The 19,221-nt window shown below is 39.2% G+C and overlaps 3 protein-coding genes across 3 annotated transcripts; 1 reads left to right on the top strand and 2 right to left on the bottom strand.

The window, feature by feature from the left end:
* Positions 1 to 566: 566 nt before the first annotated feature.
* Positions 567 to 8,515, bottom strand: jpt1b (Jupiter microtubule associated homolog 1b). The gene is made up of 5 exons (XM_077619583.1): positions 8,326 to 8,515; positions 6,050 to 6,192; positions 2,344 to 2,498; positions 2,056 to 2,086; positions 567 to 1,036 (listed from the first exon to the last, which is right to left on the bottom strand). Exons 1-5 carry the CDS (start codon positions 8,379 to 8,381, stop codon positions 894 to 896), a joined length of 528 nt encoding a protein of 175 aa, XP_077475709.1. The 5' UTR covers positions 8,382 to 8,515; the 3' UTR covers positions 567 to 893.
* A 627-nt stretch (positions 8,516 to 9,142) lies between these two features.
* LOC144088043 (small ubiquitin-related modifier 2) lies at positions 9,143 to 13,575 on the bottom strand. Its single transcript, XM_077618234.1, has 4 exons — positions 13,392 to 13,575; positions 12,178 to 12,309; positions 10,580 to 10,651; positions 9,143 to 9,824 (listed from the first exon to the last, which is right to left on the bottom strand). Exons 1-4 carry the CDS (start codon positions 13,410 to 13,412, stop codon positions 9,762 to 9,764), a joined length of 288 nt encoding a protein of 95 aa, XP_077474360.1. The 5' UTR covers positions 13,413 to 13,575; the 3' UTR covers positions 9,143 to 9,761.
* nup85 (nucleoporin 85) lies at positions 13,438 to 19,213 on the top strand. Its single transcript, XM_077618230.1, has 19 exons — positions 13,438 to 14,132; positions 14,311 to 14,401; positions 14,619 to 14,775; positions 14,847 to 14,917; positions 15,007 to 15,050; positions 15,488 to 15,551; positions 15,625 to 15,746; positions 15,813 to 15,947; positions 16,274 to 16,396; positions 16,782 to 16,913; positions 17,001 to 17,107; positions 17,202 to 17,285; positions 17,361 to 17,426; positions 17,504 to 17,655; positions 17,991 to 18,108; positions 18,191 to 18,291; positions 18,574 to 18,725; positions 18,798 to 18,908; positions 19,043 to 19,213. Exons 1-19 carry the CDS (start codon positions 14,100 to 14,102, stop codon positions 19,136 to 19,138), a joined length of 1,959 nt encoding a protein of 652 aa, XP_077474356.1. The 5' UTR covers positions 13,438 to 14,099; the 3' UTR covers positions 19,139 to 19,213.
* The last annotated feature ends 8 nt before the right edge of the window (positions 19,214 to 19,221 follow it).

Here is a 19,221-nt window from a genome sequence, read left to right on the forward strand (position 1 = left end):
TGCCCAGCGTTCTGCTGTAAACTCATGTTCGTCCAATGGGAGGAATGAGTATTTAAGAGTTGTTAATCTATACGTTTAACAATATGCTCCCTGGGCCCAGAATTATTTTGGAGCATTTTCAACATTTTGGGGAAAAAAGCATAATCAATGCCCCTTACAAAAATCATCTTTTTTAAAGAAAAAAATTATGGTAGGAAACGTTTTTTCTCAAAAAGATATATCAAGAACATACGTTTTTAACTATGAAATGTGACATTTTCATTTGTTTTGTACACATTTTAATATTAAATAAACAAAATTACATGGAAAAATAAGGCCTGTAAAACAACAATTTCCTTATTACATGTGCCTTCATTTTGAAAAATAAATGTTTCTTTCAAATTATGACTTCACCCAAATAAGCCTACATTTTTTTGTAGTTACAAAATGTACAATTATTTCTCTAATATTGATATAATCCTTGTTACCATAATTTTTTTGGGGTGTGTTTTAGATCCGGTTGAGATCCCGACCACCTCCCAGTCTGCGGATTCAGTGATTGAAGAAATACAAAAGAGTCCCTCAAATTCATATCAATCTTTATTTGTACTTAGAAATTCACGCAACAATTGTGATTTGTTTCCTTTTTAAGCATTCACAAGATGGACCAACAGGAGATGTACTAATAAACGTGGCGCCATCCCCAGCCGACGCCAAAGCACTACGGGGCGGGAAGGAGGGCACAGAGATACGTAAAGTGCTTTTATCGACAGTTCTTTAATAGAAAAAAGGATTCAGAGGACATGTTGGCGTTAGAAAGGACCAAGAGGAAGAGCATGACAAGAGCAGGATTTATCTTTCAAAAATAAAAAATTGTGTTCGAATGGAAGAGGAAGTGAAGAGGGGGGCGGGTCTCAACCCAGGATGAGACTGGACTTGCCACCGGGTGGGTTTCTCCGGCCACCCGCAGAGCCATTGGCGTTTCCCGACTGGGCGGCCGACTGCGGGGCGTCCTGCTCTTCTGGCTCCGCCTCCCCGTTGTCAGCGCACTCTGGCACTAAAACAAATGTTCAAAATAAAAGTTGCACTTTTGACCTGTGTGGCAGCCATCTTCAAATACTGAAATTAGCAAGATTCCCCATGAATGGCTTTTCAACAAAAAACAGAAAATGCAAGCAGAACCCAATTTTCGACCTCGTACACTGACAATAAAAACTTGACATTGTTTTATTGTCTTGTTTTATGGGTCACTTTTACACTGAAGTTCAATTGGAGTTCAAGTACAGAGCGAGAAAACAAAACAAAAATACCACTATAACCACATCAGAACAATGTAGTGGTACTACCAGATTTTTTTTTCTTTTTTGACGAGGTCTGCCTCTCATTTACGGAGCCTTGGAATTTCAAGTTTAACCATTTATAGAGCAAGTGACTATTTTTGGTCATTTCATCGTAATGTTAATCTCAAGCAACAGCATTTTTTGACATTACATTTTGGGTCAGGTAACATTTGCTATACTTTTGTGCCCTACATGCCCCAAAATATGAGGTCCACATCATTCAATTGTATTTTATACTTGTATTTGTTTCTAATATGAAAATAAACATTTCCCAAAAAAGACAATTGCTGCATTTTTTATTCAAGCTATTGAATAAAAAAGTACAAATAAGAAACTAGTGAGTTTTTTGCTTTTTTTTAAATTAAAACATTTTTTTTCAAATCTTGGTTTAGAAAATAAAATAAGAATATTCACTTTAATTGTCTGCCATTGACTACCATCGCCATTCAATACATTTAAACTGGGAGGACTGGCTGTGAATGCTAATGTTTCGGTGCTGTTGAGGTTGGCAGACATCTAATCTGTCTTGAATAGTAGAGTTAGCAGTTCTGTCAATGGCAGCCAATAACCTAAATGAGTGCACTATAAAGGATTTTGAAAAAAAAAAATGAAATCAAACGCACTACCACAAATGAGAAACCACACCAGCACACTACAAAAGAAACTGCTGTCATGCCATAATTTCAATTTCTTGATTCATACCCCCCCAAAAATGACTTTCAATCAATCCACTCACCATTGCTTGCTTGTTCTTGGCCATTATCTTCCTGCAATTAAAAAAAATAAAACATGAAGAAAGAAGACAAACATCGCAGGCTGAACCAAAGTGACCCATTAAACTGCAGACCGCAGACAACACCCTATCATCATGTGACATAATTAGCATGACAGGCCAAGTCGTGGCCTTTCAACTGAGGAAGAAGCATGAAACGAGAACACGGTCCTCCTTCCCTTTCCCTGAGCTGTCATATCTCATCGGTTGGCGACGCTGATTTCCAAAGAAATTGGCGAGTACGCTTCATACCTCTTGTCTTTGGTTCCACACCAAAGCGGCTCCAGAGTTGTGGATGGTGGTCAGCTCAGGCTGAGGGTTCTTGGGGAACAGGATAGGCTGCTGGCACCTTCTCAATGGCGCCGAAGGCTCCCCGCAGAGGGTCCCCACGGCGGCATCGTCAGCACCTAGAAAAAAACAAAAACTTCAGCAAATCACGCCAGGAGAAATTCAAATTTTTCAAATTCATTAGAACGGCAAAATCTGGCAAATAATCCAAGAGTTTTGAATCAATTAATTTTTAAAAGCAATCACAAAAGGAGAAAGGCCCTCAATTTGTTTTGTATGTGATAATATGCCATCGTTAGGGGTGTGGTCAATGTAAACAGTTGATTTTTAGTGTTGTTGTTGTCATTTTTAACGTTGCTGGTTGCAGTGAACCCTTAATCCAAATGTATTTTTTGGATGCATGGCAAAAGGATCAGGCAGGAAAGGGCTGAAACCAGTGACCCAGTGTGATTCAGCCTTGTGAGCAGATGTCCTCCAATATGGAGCCTAATCCAATTAGTCACCCCCAGGCCCCTAAAACAGAGATGAGGCAACTTACATTGAAATTAGTCATTGTTTCCTGTAACACGATCATATGGGCTCATCTTAGCTTCAACTTAAAAGTTTGATTTTGCTAGTAAAGTATGAGTCTCATTTTATACAATTTAAATAAAAAGACAAAAAAGGACAATATTCCCCATTTCTGGAGTCCTGAAATGACAGAAGGCTGATTATCTTTGTAAAGAGTTGAAATATGAGACTATGTTTTGATAAGTGCATGAAATTTAAGGTCCAACTTTTCCCATTTTTCCCCTCATCTTAAATGTTGGCTCCTAGAAATATCAAATCAAACAATGTGTATAAGAACCAACTCATAGACTCTTCGCAAAAATAATCGGTGATAGTTGACTATGAAAATAATCATATTTGCCAGCTCTAAATTGGAATTATGAGAAAATGCTAGTGCTAGGCAGACACTTCCTTGGTAACGAAGCGCTCCTTCCTGCACACATTGTTTGTCTAAGGTGAAGGCCAAGTTCCTGTAGTACTTCCTATTACCAAAAACAACTGGGGGAAGTTTATTTATTTGAAAAATGTTTATGTTGGCTTTGCGCGGGTAAATTCCTGCAATGTGAGCCTGTTTTTTTGTGTTGAACAGCTTGAACATGCGCACCTCTCAAGGATTAAAAGGTCAAGAACATAGCGTGCACGACCATGTGTTGCCAAAATATATGCGCAGTCTCCGGCATGGGTCTGCTTCGGCACCCTCTAGTTACAAAAAGAGCTTGGCGGTTGCCGGCGATGCACGTAGGATCTTGTTTTCCAATCACAGCCAGCGGTCTTGGGTGTTGACTGTTGCTAACTTTAGACTAGCAACTGCTCAGCTGAGGCAAATGTCTTTAGACCGCACATTCTCACCAATGTCAGTCAAATACTACGGTCTAAACTAGGGCTGCGTGATTAATCGACAAGAAAATGGTTATCAAAGTATTTAACGTGCTTTGAGATTTTGTTTACCTACCAAAATAATGTTGTTTACCAGTAAATCTTCGGAGTTATGTAGCCCTTAAAAAACACTCATATTTGTAAATAGTCATATGTGATAACAATGGTACAGTTTCATAATCCCGCTTTTCTCAGGGCTTACTTTTGGAGTCCAATGCATATTTAGAGCTTCAATTTTAAGTCCAGAGTAATAAAAAACTGCAAATACCATATTTTCCGGACAAGTCGCACGAGCTAAAGATTGCACAACGAAAGAGGAAAATATATACAAGATGCACTGGAGTATGAAATTATATACAACAATATATGTTAAAGTAATGAAAATTAGGGAACAACAGACAAATATTAACAGATTTCACATAACTAGGATAAAAACAACAACATAACAAGCTGTTGATGGTCAGAGTGAGTGGTGGCAGGCCCATCCAAACTAAGAAAAAATAAAAGTGCGACTTATAGTCCGGAAAATACGGTACTTACTTTTTGAGTCAAATGTATATTTAGAGCCTTAATGTTAAGTCTAGAGTAAAAATAAACATATGTAAATAACATCTGAATAGGAGCTGATCAGACATCTCATTGCAAAAGCAATCAGTGATGAGTGAACTATCAAAATAATCGTTTGTGGCTGTGCTAATCTTAACTCAACATGGCAATTTGTACTGTAAATGAGAAAATCAGTTCGGTTCCGCTGCTAAAAGTCACAAATTCATGAGGCGTTCGCTGACTGATCTGACAATTAACGTTTAAACGATAAGATGGCGTTGAGTCCTTCGAGTTTCATGGAGACAAATTGGTTTAAAACTCGTCATCAGCATGACAGTGCGGTTGCACTTAAGGGATCTATCATTTGAACCCGAAAGACATCAATGTCATCATGGTGCATTATATTCTATTCATCGGCTAAATATTTGTGTTCCACAGTGCAGCGAATCCGTCCGTCTCATACAGACGGCGCCTCTAATGAAGGGGCGCTTGTTGTCGAGGGCCCGACGCCGAAGCACTTTACTCCATTAACGGGGGCGGCCACGCCTCTGATTCTTTAGCGTCTCTGACAAAGACGCTCTGTGCTGGCTTTCATCAGATACAACAGCCGCCCAGGACTGTTCGAGAACATCTGCTGAGTCATAATGCTTTCCTAGCAGCGATTGGTCACGCTTCAGTGGCATTGACGGCTCGAGATGTCCAATATATTAGGACTGGGAGAGCAAACGAGTTTGGGGGCAAACCTTGGAGTGAATGTTTCTGGGGTGAAAGTTTATTCACAAGTGATTTAGATGATATGACATTGGCTAATCAGACAATATTGTCGTCTGTGGTATTGACTTACGAACTACCGTATTTTCTCGCATATAAGCCGCCTCCGCGTATAAGCCATACCTTTAAAATAGCCTTAAAATCGTTGAATTTTACAATTTCCCTCGTATAAGACACCCCCGATTCACAATGTCTGTGTGTCTGTAGTGGTCTAGTTTATAATCCCTAGGTAAATTGCACAAGTGAGTTCATTCATAGACGTCAAAATAAATGTAGTTTAGAGTTTTATCTGTTTATCCTTTCTCTATTTTGAAATAAATGACCGTATCGGCCGCATTGCATTATGGCGTTTCGTCTTTGTCATCTTGCAGTCTCATGCATGTCAAGTCTAATTTAAATCTAACAGTAAATCAAGGCAATTAAGGAGCTCTCTCATAGACTATAAAAACAAAACAAAAAAACTGCCTCAAACAATGAAGCTAAAAGCTACAGCAACTAAATAGAGCCACCGTGCAGATGCCTTTCTACAAATAGAGTGAAAACATGTGATGCCCCGTTTCAGCAAATTCTTGTGAATGTGGTAAGGAACATTAAGTACACAAACATGGAAAAACTAGAAAAACGAGGTCGTCCCACTTAAATATCACGCTAAACATACAATGAGCCTCAATGGGACGAAGCTTCACCTGGATTCATTGACGCTACTACTATTTGGTTCCAAGGCCTACATTTGAACTGACCCATTTCTTTCCATCTAGGCCTAATCTAATCCCCCCAATAACAAAGCCTCGTGTCAAATTACTGCCGACTTGCTCGTCTTGGAATGTTCCGACTGCTTGGACGGAAAATTCTCAAGTGCTATTTTTCTTTCCCTAACTAGTTCAACATGGAGGAAAGGGTCTGAAAGCGAAAAGATGAAGGAACTGACTGGGTGGGTTGTTCCTCCGGTGAGCGTGAGGATCCTCGGGTTCTGCAAATATGCTGGAGGCCATCTTGTTCTTGCGCTGTGGGGTGGTGTTTTCGTCGGTGCCGAAGGAGAAGCTGGAGGCGCCGCCTGGCGGTCGTAGAACTCTGCGGAAAAGACAGTTATTACGATTAGAATGACATTTTAGTGCTCATCCAATCTGCTTTGATGGGGTGCGATTTAGCAAAAGAATAATCAAATGTACACGGTATTCTTTCATTGGTCCATTACCGCAGTGGCTGCCATTGATAGTTATTTGTTGTCGTTAGTGGGTGATGAGTTAAAAATTTGTGAAAATCATTTTTTTAGTATTGGATTTGAAGGACTGAGTCTTTTTTGCATCATGTTGTAACTAAGATCAATCGAAAACCGTTTTGAGAAATTGTTAACCTAAAAATCATCTAAATCATCTTCTGTCAGCCTCCTAACAGTAAATGTCCGATTTCTGTAGACCTCCATGAAAGGAGAATGAACCCCTAAAATATCTTTGTGCAAATCTAATCTTGCTCTGGAAAACAATCATGTGTTTCCATAATATTCATAGTCCAACTTTTCTAAGTGTAGTTTTTGGTTCAAATGCACATTGACAGTTTAAATGCTAAATCTAAAAGTAGTATTGTGCTTAAGACCATACTATTGGAGACCAAAAATTGCCTGATATCAGAACTCCCCACTTTTGGGGGTTGAATCCAAACCCCAAAAAGTAAAAACCATGACTTCTAAATAAGCCGATAGGTCAGTTCTTCGCAAAACTACTGGGTAATTAGTTGACTATGAAAACAATAACTTATGCAGATCTAATTCCTTACAAGTAGTTCACTCAACTGCATCAGTATTTTTTTTAATTGCTGATTTTGACCTATTACCGGTCTCAGACTTGTCCAGTCACAAACAGACGAGGGTGTTGAATCTAGTGTGAGTTAACTTTACTCAACCAAGATAAAAAAAACAACAAGGATATCATAAATGTCACTGGATGAATAGATGATCTAAGCAAAGTATCTTCAACAAAAGAAAGCCATTTTCCCATTGAACCAAAAGGACAAAAAGGCCGAGCGGACCGACCCCTCCCTCTTTTCCCTCTCCTCTCGAGTCGATGAAACCACCAGCTGACACCGAACAGCTGTCCAAGCCTCGAAAAGATAGCAAATGTGCCTCGTCCATCAAAGTGCATCCTGGCTTGGTCCCGCTTGGCCTGTATGAGAAAAGCTAAAGCAGAGTTCACCTTCCCGGCCAGGGGATGAGCTCATGCTTTCCACGCAGACACAGAAAGAGCAAGGGGGGAGGCTTTAAGCGGCCTGGCAGCAGACCCCACCCTAGAATTGCACGGCAAACGGCTTTAGCATGCAGAGGTCGACTGCTGAGATTTGAGACTCGTTTTTCGAGCGTCTAAAGTGAGCAGCAAATGACTCGGAAGGAACGACGGCAAAGATCTGACGGGGAGATTTGGGAGGCTTAGCTAAGTCAAAGCCCTCAACCCGCAGAACCCCCCCTTGCGTCGACACATGCCACATCAAAACGCTTAATGACTGACAGTGTGCTCAGCAGAAAAATGAAGTAAATCGGATTAATATTCTGATTTGTCGCCGCCTTCCAACCCGTCAACTGAGACAGCACATTTTTTTTGCATTGTTTTGAGGTTACAAGGCTAGACTCATGGCTTCCGGCTATGATAGGACTGCATACCTTTTAGATGAGATGCACACTAGCGTTTTTTTTTTTTTTTAACTCTGACTCCTATTGACGACGATATACCTCCAACCCATTGGAGAATACCAATCCATATGGATTGGACGTCTATAACCGTCAAAGGCAGCCAATGAGTTCAAACAGTTTTCCAGATCCAACTTGATTTCAAACCTCTCACCAAGTCTTAGATAGTAATCCTAATTCTTATAAAATTCGATAAATTTAAACTTCTGACAAAATGGTTATTCAGATCATTAACTTGAGTGTCGATTATGAAATTATTTTTGTTTCCAATTAGGCTAAACCGACTAATTATTCACTAAACACCAGACAGAATGACCCTACGCAGTGCTTCTTAAATCCAAACGGCGCATCAGATTAACTTAATTAGTAGGATTGTGTGACACTTTAGGTAAAGCCATTGGAATCTACAACCAGCAGCAGGCTAACGATGGCTAACAAGTTAGCAACTCGGTGAAAAAAAGAGGCGTTTTTGTCCATCCCTCTTCTTTTGTTCACAGCCGTCAAATTGAGTCAAACTTGTCGATTACCTAGAACTGCTTTTGGCACCGGGTTCCACTCCTTGGAAGGTGGTGGTCGTCGTCATCTTCGAGGGTCTTTCGTTGAAATCGAAGCGACGAATGGTAAGAAGAAAAGTGTCAAAATGCGGTGGTCTCCACCCGACGGTACCCGTGGAAAGCCTGCAGTCTTTCGTCCACGAAGAGCCGCTTCGATAACAGCGAATCACGACTCCGCCCAATACCGTTCTTTCTTTTTGTGATTGGACAGGATGTCAACTAAGTCGTCTGTGATTGGATGAACAACACGGAACTCACCTCAGTTGTTGGTGGCAGTTTCCCAGTGAGGAAGTGAAAAAAAAACTCAGACCCCCAGGGTAAAGAATGTGAGCACGTCTAATGGCTGTATTTATTTATTTAAATATGATTAGAAATGTACACAAAGTCAATTGGCCCGTAAAAAACTGGAATCATGTTAATCATTTTTTGGGAGTGGCCATCACAGTTGACAGCTATTCAAAAGTTGACTGTTTTCACCCTTCACTGCTAAGTGACTATATTATATAGGTCATTTAACATTTTTAAAACAATAGCAATTATTATATCGTTTTTTAAAACTAATATGTATTGTATTTCCTTATTTTTCATACTTATATATGAATTCATTAATGAAAACAATGTTGATAAAAACTAAATATATTCAAATAAACAAGTAATTTAGGCTTCATTATTATTGACATAAAATATAATATATTTAACAACATTTGATATAGGAAGTGAGTGATTTAGACACATCCATTTGTCCAATTGTGAGAAAACATGGAAAAAAAATCACAGTGGCATCACAAAATAAGTATTGGAAAAACAACAATAGCTTTATTTCAACAGGTATTTTAATAGACAATACTATTGTTTGCATGACAGAAATAATATCTTGCTCCCTTGCCATATCACATTTGGTCTTTTTAATGGATCAATCAAAACAATAGTCCACATATTCACCACCATCTACAGGTAAAAATCCAATTTAATTTCCCAAATGAAATTCAAGGTCCATTTCAACATTTTTGATAAAGCCCTGACATTTATTAACATGTTCTTTAAGGTGAGATTACGGTGTGACCGTATCAGGCGGATCAATTTTGTGGTTGTTTTTGGCCCCTCGTGACTACATTCTCAAAGTACTGTGAGCATCATAGACAGCTTGAAAATAAGACACCTCTATAACCAATTGACTGGCTAAACTCTGGACCCAACGTGATGATGTGGAAGTGGAAAATTCACAATATATATAATATTCTAGAAGCGGTCCAATTTTGACAACGTAAAATCTAAACAATCAACAGGGATCGGTTCATGTATGAAAAGTAAAGTAACAGGGGCGATAGTGAAAATACTGTACAGCAGTCATTTAAACCTCAATAGGATGCGAATCATATATATCAGACTGAGCTTGAGTCAGTGTTTGATTAAATCACTCCTCCTGTCTGTTGTTGAAACACGTCAATCGTGTCTTCATCTTCCATTTCCAACTGTAAAAAAAAGGAATAAAAGCATTATAGAAACTATCTTTATTGTCTTTATGATGTATTTTTTGGTGCAACGTATGCTATGAAAAAAAATGACACTGTATTTTGGGGTTGTTTTTCATTTATACTTATTAGCTGCCAAATCAAAGAACATTAACTGTTTATTCCCCCATCTTTTTTTAAAAAAATAAAAAAATATGTAAAAAAATATTTAAAAATAAATAAGGGGATATTTACATTTTACCTTTTTTATGTTTAAGAACTAAAAAAAAAAAATATTTACTAAGAGGTTTAAAAAAAGGTGACCTTTCCTAATTTTAAGTCAACAATGTCTGCAGAAGATAAGTTTATGGGTTAACTCAAGTAATCACAACAAATAATTATCAATATGGTATTTTTCCAGCGTTCTTCAGCAAGTCATGCAAAAATGTTACCAAAAATAATAGTTGAAGTAATGTCTGGATCTTCTCCAAGTCCCATGCCCGACTAGTCAACAAAACTGCTTTTGTTTGAGTAAAAATATACAGGAGTCAGCTTCTTTAAAAATCATGAGTCTTGGAGAGACACTGGAGACATTTTCTCCAAGAATAAAAAGTGATTTTGAAATCTTGACCCTGTACGAGTTAGCCAATCGTCCTTGTGAGCAAAGAAATGCCTGAAATTCAGGAAAAGCCTTGACCAAACTTTACACAAAACTTATCAGATCAACACAAAATGCTGCTTTTTGAATATCCATTTTTTTAAAATCTAGAACTTACTTGCGATGGGGTGTCGTTCTCATTTATTGGTTGTCCGTCAAATCTAAACCGGATTTGCCTGATGGCCAGTCCCTGGAAAACCCACAAAGACACCGTTAGACATCGTACTCCCTAAAAAATGTCTCATTACTCAGGGTGAAATGCACTTGCTCCAGCATCTGTTAATGAAACTGGTTAATTTCAATAACTAATGTTCTCGAGCCCAAATTGCATTTATATTTACAGCCTCATTTATATTTACTACCCCCACAGTGACCCTTGACGACCAGTTTGGACACGTCTAAACCAAGATAAAGACTTCATGTGAGCATACAAACATCAGCAGGGGTTGTCTGGATTGGACTATCAGTATTTGGCAGAGTAACTTTAAATACTAATGTGATTATAGACTTAACTCACTTGAAAAGTAATTTAGTAGAACTGTAATTTTCAAGTTATTTCACCCAATCAATGCTATCAACATTTTTTAAATAATTAATTAAACCGATTCATTGGAAATGATTTTTTTGTAAATCAAGATTTTCATGGGGAAAATTTCCCCCCCATTTCTACGCCTATGCTCATTTCACAACAGAAAGATGCCCGATTATCTCTGATCTTAAACTGCTTAAAAGATAAATTGCTCAGACATTGAGTCCACTAAGTCCTCAATTTGAGGTACCCAATTAAACGAGTTCCCTAAATGAAGTGTGGCAGTTCATTCAAAGATTTTTGAGCGTAAACAGTTGTTTTTCATTTAACCTTCAAGTCAGGAATTATTTGCACATGGAGAACCACACAGAAAATCTGATTTTTATTCCACTTCACTGTTGGAAAAAATGATTGAAAATAGACCAAAACTGTCACTAAATTCAAACTTAAGACATGTTTTGGTGCAATCACCCTATTCAAATAAAGTCAACCACCCTAAAGCAATACAAGTGGGATTATTCTGGAAAAAAAAGTTCACGTCAAAGGTCACAAGTCTTGTGTGATCGGAATGATTAGCCCCACACGTGCTTTTGTTTCCAGTGTTTAAAGGAAAATGTATATCTAAATATAATATCTAACATAATAATAATTATAATGATCTAATTATGATTACGAAAGCTGAAATGAAACATGCTGAGAGGTTTGGTGTCTAAATATGAGCAAGTTCATTATTTCTATTTGTTCAAGAAAGAAATGTGGTCTTGAATTATGCATCATGAAATTCAAGTTTTACTACATAAAGGTCTTAGCAAGTTAAATTTCAGACTTTTTAAGACTACTACTAAAAAACTGTCTCATAGACCATTTAATGAAATGGAACACCATTTCAATGTTAAGGTATTTAGGATTAACATACAAAATTAAATGGCTTTTTAATATTTAAGATGTTATAATCCAATGGGAACACTGCATATACAAGTCACAAGTTTATTTTTTTTTACATTTACATTACATTTACATTTGAGATCCAGCCAAACTATGTGGGACTTGTACCCCAAAATATATGGCTTATTCTAGCACTAGTCCAACCTTGGTATTGTGTTAAAGGAAGAAACTAAATCATTCCTGAATTTTTATCAATCTCAGGAAGAAGCCCCTAAATTGATTGTATCACGTTATGACCTCACCTGTCTATCGCAATAAGCCTTCATAAGTTTGCTGAGCATTGTGTGTCTTTTAATTTTGAACTGCACGACTGATCCATCCTGGCCTGCCACCTTCAGGTTGATGTGTTCACTAGTTTCGGTCTTCACTCCTTCCTAAAAGGCAAAAAAAGCATGGAAAAGTCATGTTGAGGTGGTGAACTTCCGATATTTTTTGTAATACTTTTTTCAAGAATGTTCAAATACGCAATTGTATGAGTTTTGCTTTTTACCCATTTATTTGTATGGTTATTGAAATTTTCTTCAGTGTATTACTTTGCCTTCTCCAAAACAATTTCAATAAATTTATAAAATATAAAAATACAAGTGAAATACTTAAAAAAAGATTTGGACAATTTTCTTAGAAACAATTCATCAACTGTCATAAATGTTAATTAGATAATTGATTAGTTATTTGTTAGATTAATCCTAACAGCCCTAATTAATTGACAGTGACATATCTCCAGTCCATGTTAGGTAGGAGGGAGGGGCTGGTATAAATTGGACGGCTAAAGACGTCAATGGCAGATAATAAAGTACAGAGACAACGAATTTTAACCTAATCACTCAAGTACGGAATTGTGAAAAATACACATACCAAACCACAGTTACAAAAAGTACTATACTAAAAAATAATAGTATAATAATATATATTATTATTATTAATTATTATTTTATTTATTAGGATTATTATTTTGTGAATTATTTTATTTATTATTATTATTAAAACTAATATAATAACAAAAATAGCATCGAAAATCTTAAATGAATCACCAATTGAACGCATTTGTATTTCGTTACTCGAGTACAAATATATTGTAAAACGAAAGAACATTTATGAATGGTTTAGCGGTTACGGCGCACTTTTTTATGATGGGTGTTAATCTCTTTGCCAAAAGTAAACATCATGAAAATTTCGATGAATGAAGGAAGCACGCATTGGTGTTGACACCGGCTGCTCGGCCGCTTGCGGCCGTGTGCTCAAGCACAAAATGCCGGCCGCGCGCCGCTCAATGCGCGTGCACAAGCCTTCCGGTCTCCCCGAGTCGGCCCGACCACTTCAGTTCCATCTTGTAAACTTTAGATTAAACAAAGCACGTGGGCGTTCCCATTAGACGCGACCCCCCACCCACCGCTCGCGTTTTATGGCAAAATAAAGACGAATTTGAGGGCTTCGCGGTGTACTAGCTAGCACTCACCTTCGGTTTCTCATCAGCCATGGTCACTCTTTTGGCGCTTTCTCTTTGCTGCCACACAAAGAACACGGGAGCGCGCACGTGCTCGTTCCCGCTAAAAGTTTCCGAACCCTGCGTGCGCGGCCCCGAGCCGGTGCGCGCACGTCAACGCGAGGCGTGATTGGCTGCCGGCGGTCACGAGGGGAGGTCCACGGTGGGAGAGTCGAGATGCGCGTTACAGAGAAGCCTGAGCTCCGCGTGAGCGCGCACCGGGATTTTTTTTCCCTTCTGTTGGCGCGTACATGGTTGGAAACGTAGTAAATCAACGCAGGAATGAACATAAATGTATTAGAGAGTTTATAACGAGTGTCATGGTTACTACGCTCTTTGTTTACAGCCCACGTTTTAACGGCGACGTATGATCGTCATTTTAGTGCTCAAAACCAATTGATTTGTGTGGGAAACCCAATGCCACATGGTTTGTGGTCAATTTGGGGAAAATTTCCGAGTTTTCCTTTGGTCATTTGTCGGTAATACAGCAAATTACACGGGAATTAAGGCGGGTGGAAAATCAGGCATGAGAGCGGGCAACTATGTAATACGACATCAGACCGCGCCAAGGGAGGCTTTCACAGGTCGACTGGCGCGCTATATCATCACATTTGTTATAATAAAATAGTATTTTATGTGTGCTCTTTTTACATCTTATTATATTGGTCATATTGTTCCGTAATGGAGGAGGTCGACGTTGACCCGACGATCACCGTAAGTGACTTCTGATGCTAACTTTTCCTCCTGCTTGCCTCTTTTACCAAAAGCCAAACGTGAATCTCCCGCCAAACCTTTTGAATTAAAAACGGCACGAAATCTAATTTCACGAGAACGTGAGATGTGTCATGTTTGTCTGCGTTTGGTCTATGTCATTCATTTTTTCTGTTTGTAGAACATTCCCACGTCCATCCATGGGAAGCATTTGGGTTTTGCTTGGGGTCCGGGAGATATCCTAGTATACGAGACCATTTACAAACAATCAGGTGTGTATATACTCGCAGTTTTGCAAAATATAAACATCCTTGTTTAGATGCCATGCCTTTCACAGACGTCCAATCCATGTCATCCCTCCCAGATTTAATGGATTGGACGTCTCTGGTTGTCAATGGCAGCCAATGAGTTATGCTGCTTTTAATGAATAGATCAATTACCGATGTTTAAGACAAATGATTAAACTATGCTTGTGTCCTTTGTTTGCAGGCACGTTGGGGTTGTGCAGCTCTTTTGTGCACTCGGTCAGAAAAGATGAGGATATTTATTCCCCCATTTTACGTAAACTCTTCAACGAGTTGCACCACATTTTTGTTGGTTTGCAGACAATCCCAGAGGAAATCCCCAACAAGAACAAAAAATCCCAGTAAGGCCAACTCATGACTTATCCTGTTGACATTAGTACAATGTTCTAAACAGGTTTTATTTCCCCCTCAGGTTTGTCAGCATTAGTAAAAATTATAGATCTGTAATACGAGCCTGTATAGAAGAGCTTCAACAAGTTGCAGGTTTGTGTTTTCATTTACAGATAGTAATTTTTAGCCCTTTAGTCAGGAAAAACTTTGTCTTAATTCATTTTTTTCTGTTGTCAAATCAGTTATTTCCAAAGACTCAGCACTGCGTACTCAGTATGGAAATCAGGTGTGTGCATTTCTCCATTACTGAAATACCTGAGAGGTCGATAAACTTAATAAAATGTTCCTTTTGTTTAAAAAAAGTGTTTAACAGATTTGTTTTAAATCAATTATTAAGAGTGAGAATGTTAAGATGCTAATTTAAGCAAAAGATAACAACATTCTCTCAAATTTGAAGCCCTTGATAAAACCAGATGTTATCTTTGTAATAAATCCTAATTCAAAATGATCAAGCTTCTGCTTTTGATTACAAAAATGATATAGTTGCATATAGGCATTATATTCATAGTCAAATATATATTTTTTTGCTTCCAACGCATATTCCCACCTCAAATGTGAACCAAAAATGGCTCCCAATATCTATACAGTCAATGAGTTAAAATGTCTTCAATGAGTGAGTATACGTTTTTCATTAAGCCTTCATTTTCCATTTGGTTCTACCAGGTGTCCATCCTGTTGGCCATTGAACTTATCTGGAATCTTTGTGAAGTGCTCTTCATTGATGCTGGTTGGTGATGCCGTGTACTAATTTGACCAAACCAACCAACCGTTGACATGTTCTCATTTGTGCTTGCTTTTAGGCGGCTCCCCGTTACTCCACCTGCTGGACTGGGTGAGGTTACATAAGGGCGACGTGGACGAGAAGGCGGCCCAAGTGCTTCAAAGCGAGAGTCCTGCTGAGCACCGCGACTACTGGGATGTGGTAGGTAGCCTGTGGCATTTGACGGTTAAATTCAAGTCCCGTAATGTGGGGGTTTTACCGCAACAGGTGGTGGGCTACGTGCTGCAGGGACACTTGGAAGAGGTCAGACAGTTGCTGATGAAGCAGGCCGCCCTCCAGCCCGCTGCCAGGAACATGTTCAAGCTGATGGACAATCTGCTTAGCAAGATGCCTTATTATAATGTAAGCTCTTGTCTGGGGGTCTTCCATTTTGAAAAGTGAAGACAAATTGTTCAGGAACCACGGGCAAGAAGTTGCAACGTGTAAGGAACACACAAAAAACGAGCTGCATCAGACTGAAAAGCGCGGGGATCCACGTTTTAATACGAGATGATAGAAGGATGCTCTTGATGCAAAAGTTAGCATCACCATGAAAAACAATGGAAGCATAATGCTAGTTAGCCTGTAAACATCCCTAAACTAGCCACTTCATTCTTTAAGCTCCATCGGTTGAGAGGGAAAGAGAGAAATAAGGTGTTTGAAAAAGCTGCTATAAACTCTGCTTATAGACAGGTGGAACCCAGACGCCGACAGAATTTGACGTGAAATGGAGAAACTGGCACGAGGAAGTGGACCGCTGCCTCCAGGACAACTCTTTCGCTAGCAACCCACGCTTGGAACTTCTATGCAAGGTCAGACCACCCTCAGTATATATGAGTAGCATTTGTGTGGGGGGAGATCATACCTAGTAACCAAAGAATAAGAAGAGGGAAGGTCGGTAGGTCAGATAAGTGTGTGATCGGGTAAGTGGGAGGAGCACACTGTCAGGATCAGCATCATTATTTGTATTACGCTGACTTTGTATTTTTGGTTCCAATGCTCAGTTCCAGTTAAAATGCTCAGGCCAGACTGACATGACAGCAAATAAGATATGAGCTGATTAATGGTGACATTGCAAAAATAATTGCTGATTACCACACTATCAAAACAAGAGCGGCTTATAAGTACCTAATGTCAAATGGTAGAATCCAAGGTTATTCTTCCCTTCCAAAAGATGAATATCTGTTGTCATTTTAGATCTTAGTGGGAGATGAAGACACATTGCTGGAACACAAAGAACTTCTGGGCACTTGGTATCATTTCCTGGTCACAAGATTGCTCTACTGCCACCCCACCGTCAAATCCACAGAGTTGCATTTCTACGCCCAGGTACAGCAGCGACAACAGTACCTTTTAGTACTCTTTTTTTTTTTTTTTGCTACTTTGTAAGATCTACCATCCAATGTGCTTCCTCAGTCCTGCATGACCATGTTCCTGGACCCCAGGAGTGGGGCAGAAGCCCTGGACAACATCTTGCTTGCCGCCTTTGAGTTTGACATCCATCAGGTCATCAAGGACTGCAGGTAGTGTTAGGAATACCTCCCAAAATTGTCCCAAAAGAAAAAGAAGAAATCACTTTACGAAACCTGCTAAATCTGCTGCTTGTGGCTTCCTCAGCATTGCTCTCAACAACTGGTGGTTTGTGGCCCATTTGACGGATCTTCTCGATCACTGCCAGCTACTCCAGTCTCACAATCTACAGTAAGAAGCGGACCGAATGGACTTCCAGTTACTTTTTCTGCCAAATATCAGATCTTTATGATTGTCTTTTTTTAGCTTTGGCTCCAACTTGAGAGAGTTTCTGCTGTTGGAATACGCGTCCGGTCTCTTCGCTCATCACAGGTTATTGGCACGATGCTCAGACAAATGTGGCATCTGTTTGTTGCTGTCAATGGCAGTTGGAAAGTATTTTTGTGCAGTTTGTGGCAGCTAGCTGTGGATTACTTTGACCACTGTCCAGAGTTTGGACGCGTCTACCTGGAATTGCAGATGGAGCGTATCCCCTTGGACACGGAACGCAAAGCCCTCAAGGTGCTCCGGATCTGTGAACAAAGGCAGATGGCAGAGCAAGGTAACATTTTTTTTATTTAATGGTATTTATATTGTCTGACCACTGTAAAAAGAAAAAAATGTGGGAAGAACTTGAAATTAGATGTAATAGAAAATAACACTGAATTCAACATTCTAGGTAGATTTAAGGAAAAGATGTAGCTAAACTAGTTAGTCACTTTTTAAGGCATTTGGAGTGAGGTCCACGTTAAGTTTACCCAATTTAGCTTACATTTAACTTCAGTTTCCACTTAGTTAGGAATAAAAAAAATCTGGTTACTTAAGAGAAATTCAGATTTTGAGTTAAAATGTATTTTTTGCAATGTTTATCAAGTTTTTTTTCCTGTTCTTCCACAGTGCGGAGTATTTGTAAGATCATGGCCATGCGTGCTCTGAGAAACAACAGACTGGGTTCCGCTCTCTCCTGGAGTATCAGAGCCAAAGACGCTTCATTTGCCACCGTAATTTCAGAAAGGTTTGTTAAAGCCAAGATGATTCCATTTTTTTTTCTTCCTATAATTGTCTACTTGCTACCTCTGGTTGTGTTTGTTGTTCAGGTTTTTACAGGATTACAGCATCAGAGGCTCCTTTACCGATCTGGATCTCTTAGACAATTTAGGTCCGGCCATGCTTCTCAGTGACAGGCTGACTTTCCTTGGTAGGAACCATAAACACACACAATAGAAATGCTGTGACAAATACATGAGAATTCATTTTACATCCTTGTAGTAAATGTGGGGTAAGAAAAAGCACTTCTGAATAAGAAAAAAAATTGATTTGGGGAATTAAACATTTTATCACCATTCAGGTGCAAACTGATTTTTAAAAAAAAAAATCAAATTTGAATGCAAAATGAATTAATTTAGTATTTTTACACTTTGCTATAAGTCCACCTAGTATACTGAACATTAGGTCTTAGGTCTCTATTTTTTTGTTTCAGGGAAGTACCGCGAGTTCCATAAATTGTATGGAGAGAAACGATTTACAGAGGCAGCGACGCTTCTTCTCTCCCTAATGACCGCTAAGATTGCTCCCAGGAGTTTCTGGATGACTTTGTTGACAGACGCTTTGCCGCTTCTCGAGCAAAAAGAGGTCAGTAAGCTCAAAAGGTCGAGGTAAGAGTAAGATTACCAAGCAGAAGTAACATAGGGAACACATTTTCAGGTCATCTTCACATCCGAGCAAACCTACGAACTCATCTACTGTTTGGAGGAACTTACCTCCTCCCTCGACAACAACATCAGTGCCAATTCTGGGTCCGATGCCCTCATGCAGGTATGAATCTCCTGCTTTACGTTCAAACATGTGCAACTCCTAAGAACATTTCGACAGTCGATTAACCCCAGCTTTTGCTAGTTACCCACTAAACGGCTCCTGTTCCTCAAGCCATTGTTTTTCTGTTCTGGCAGGAAGACCTGGAGGTGACTAAAGTTGAACCGCTGAGATTGGCCTTGGCCCGCAACCTCGCCGTAGCCATCAACAATGAAGGCACCGTACGAGTGTGACCATGCAACATAAACGACATCCCGCTTTTGTACTCTTCTATACATTCGAAACTAAAGTGCTGTTTGATCACGAAACTGCTGGT

This window comes from Stigmatopora argus, chromosome 14 (genome assembly GCF_051989625.1).
Source record: "Stigmatopora argus isolate UIUO_Sarg chromosome 14, RoL_Sarg_1.0, whole genome shotgun sequence".
Lineage (NCBI taxonomy): Eukaryota > Metazoa > Chordata > Actinopteri > Syngnathiformes > Syngnathidae > Stigmatopora > Stigmatopora argus.

Excerpts from the sequence above, each read along its gene's own strand:
- jpt1b (XM_077619583.1), bottom strand. The coding sequence starts at position 8,381 with ATGACGACGACCACCACCTTCCAAGGAGTGGAACCCGGTGCCAAAAGC. Across the intron at positions 2,499-6,049 it reads CCGGAGGAACAACCCACCCA|GTGCTGACGATGCCGCCGTG; the intron begins GTCAGTTCCTTC and ends GTTTTTTTCTAG. Across the intron at positions 2,087-2,343 it reads TGTGGAACCAAAGACAAGAG|GAAGATAATGGCCAAGAACA; the intron begins GTATGAAGCGTA and ends TTTTAATTGCAG.
- LOC144088043 (XM_077618234.1), bottom strand. The coding sequence starts at position 13,412 with ATGGCTGATGAGAAACCGAAG. Across the intron at positions 12,310-13,391 it reads TGGCTGATGAGAAACCGAAG|GAAGGAGTGAAGACCGAAAC; the intron begins GTGAGTGCTAGC and ends TTTGCCTTTTAG. Across the intron at positions 10,652-12,177 it reads AGGCTTATTGCGATAGACAG|GGACTGGCCATCAGGCAAAT; the intron begins GTGAGGTCATAA and ends TGGGTTTTCCAG.
- nup85 (XM_077618230.1), top strand. The coding sequence starts at position 14,100 with ATGGAGGAGGTCGACGTTGACCCGACGATCACC. Across the intron at positions 17,427-17,503 it reads GGTCTCTTCGCTCATCACAG|TTTGTGGCAGCTAGCTGTGG; the intron begins GTTATTGGCACG and ends ATTTTTGTGCAG. Across the intron at positions 18,292-18,573 it reads TGACAGGCTGACTTTCCTTG|GGAAGTACCGCGAGTTCCAT; the intron begins GTAGGAACCATA and ends TTTTTGTTTCAG.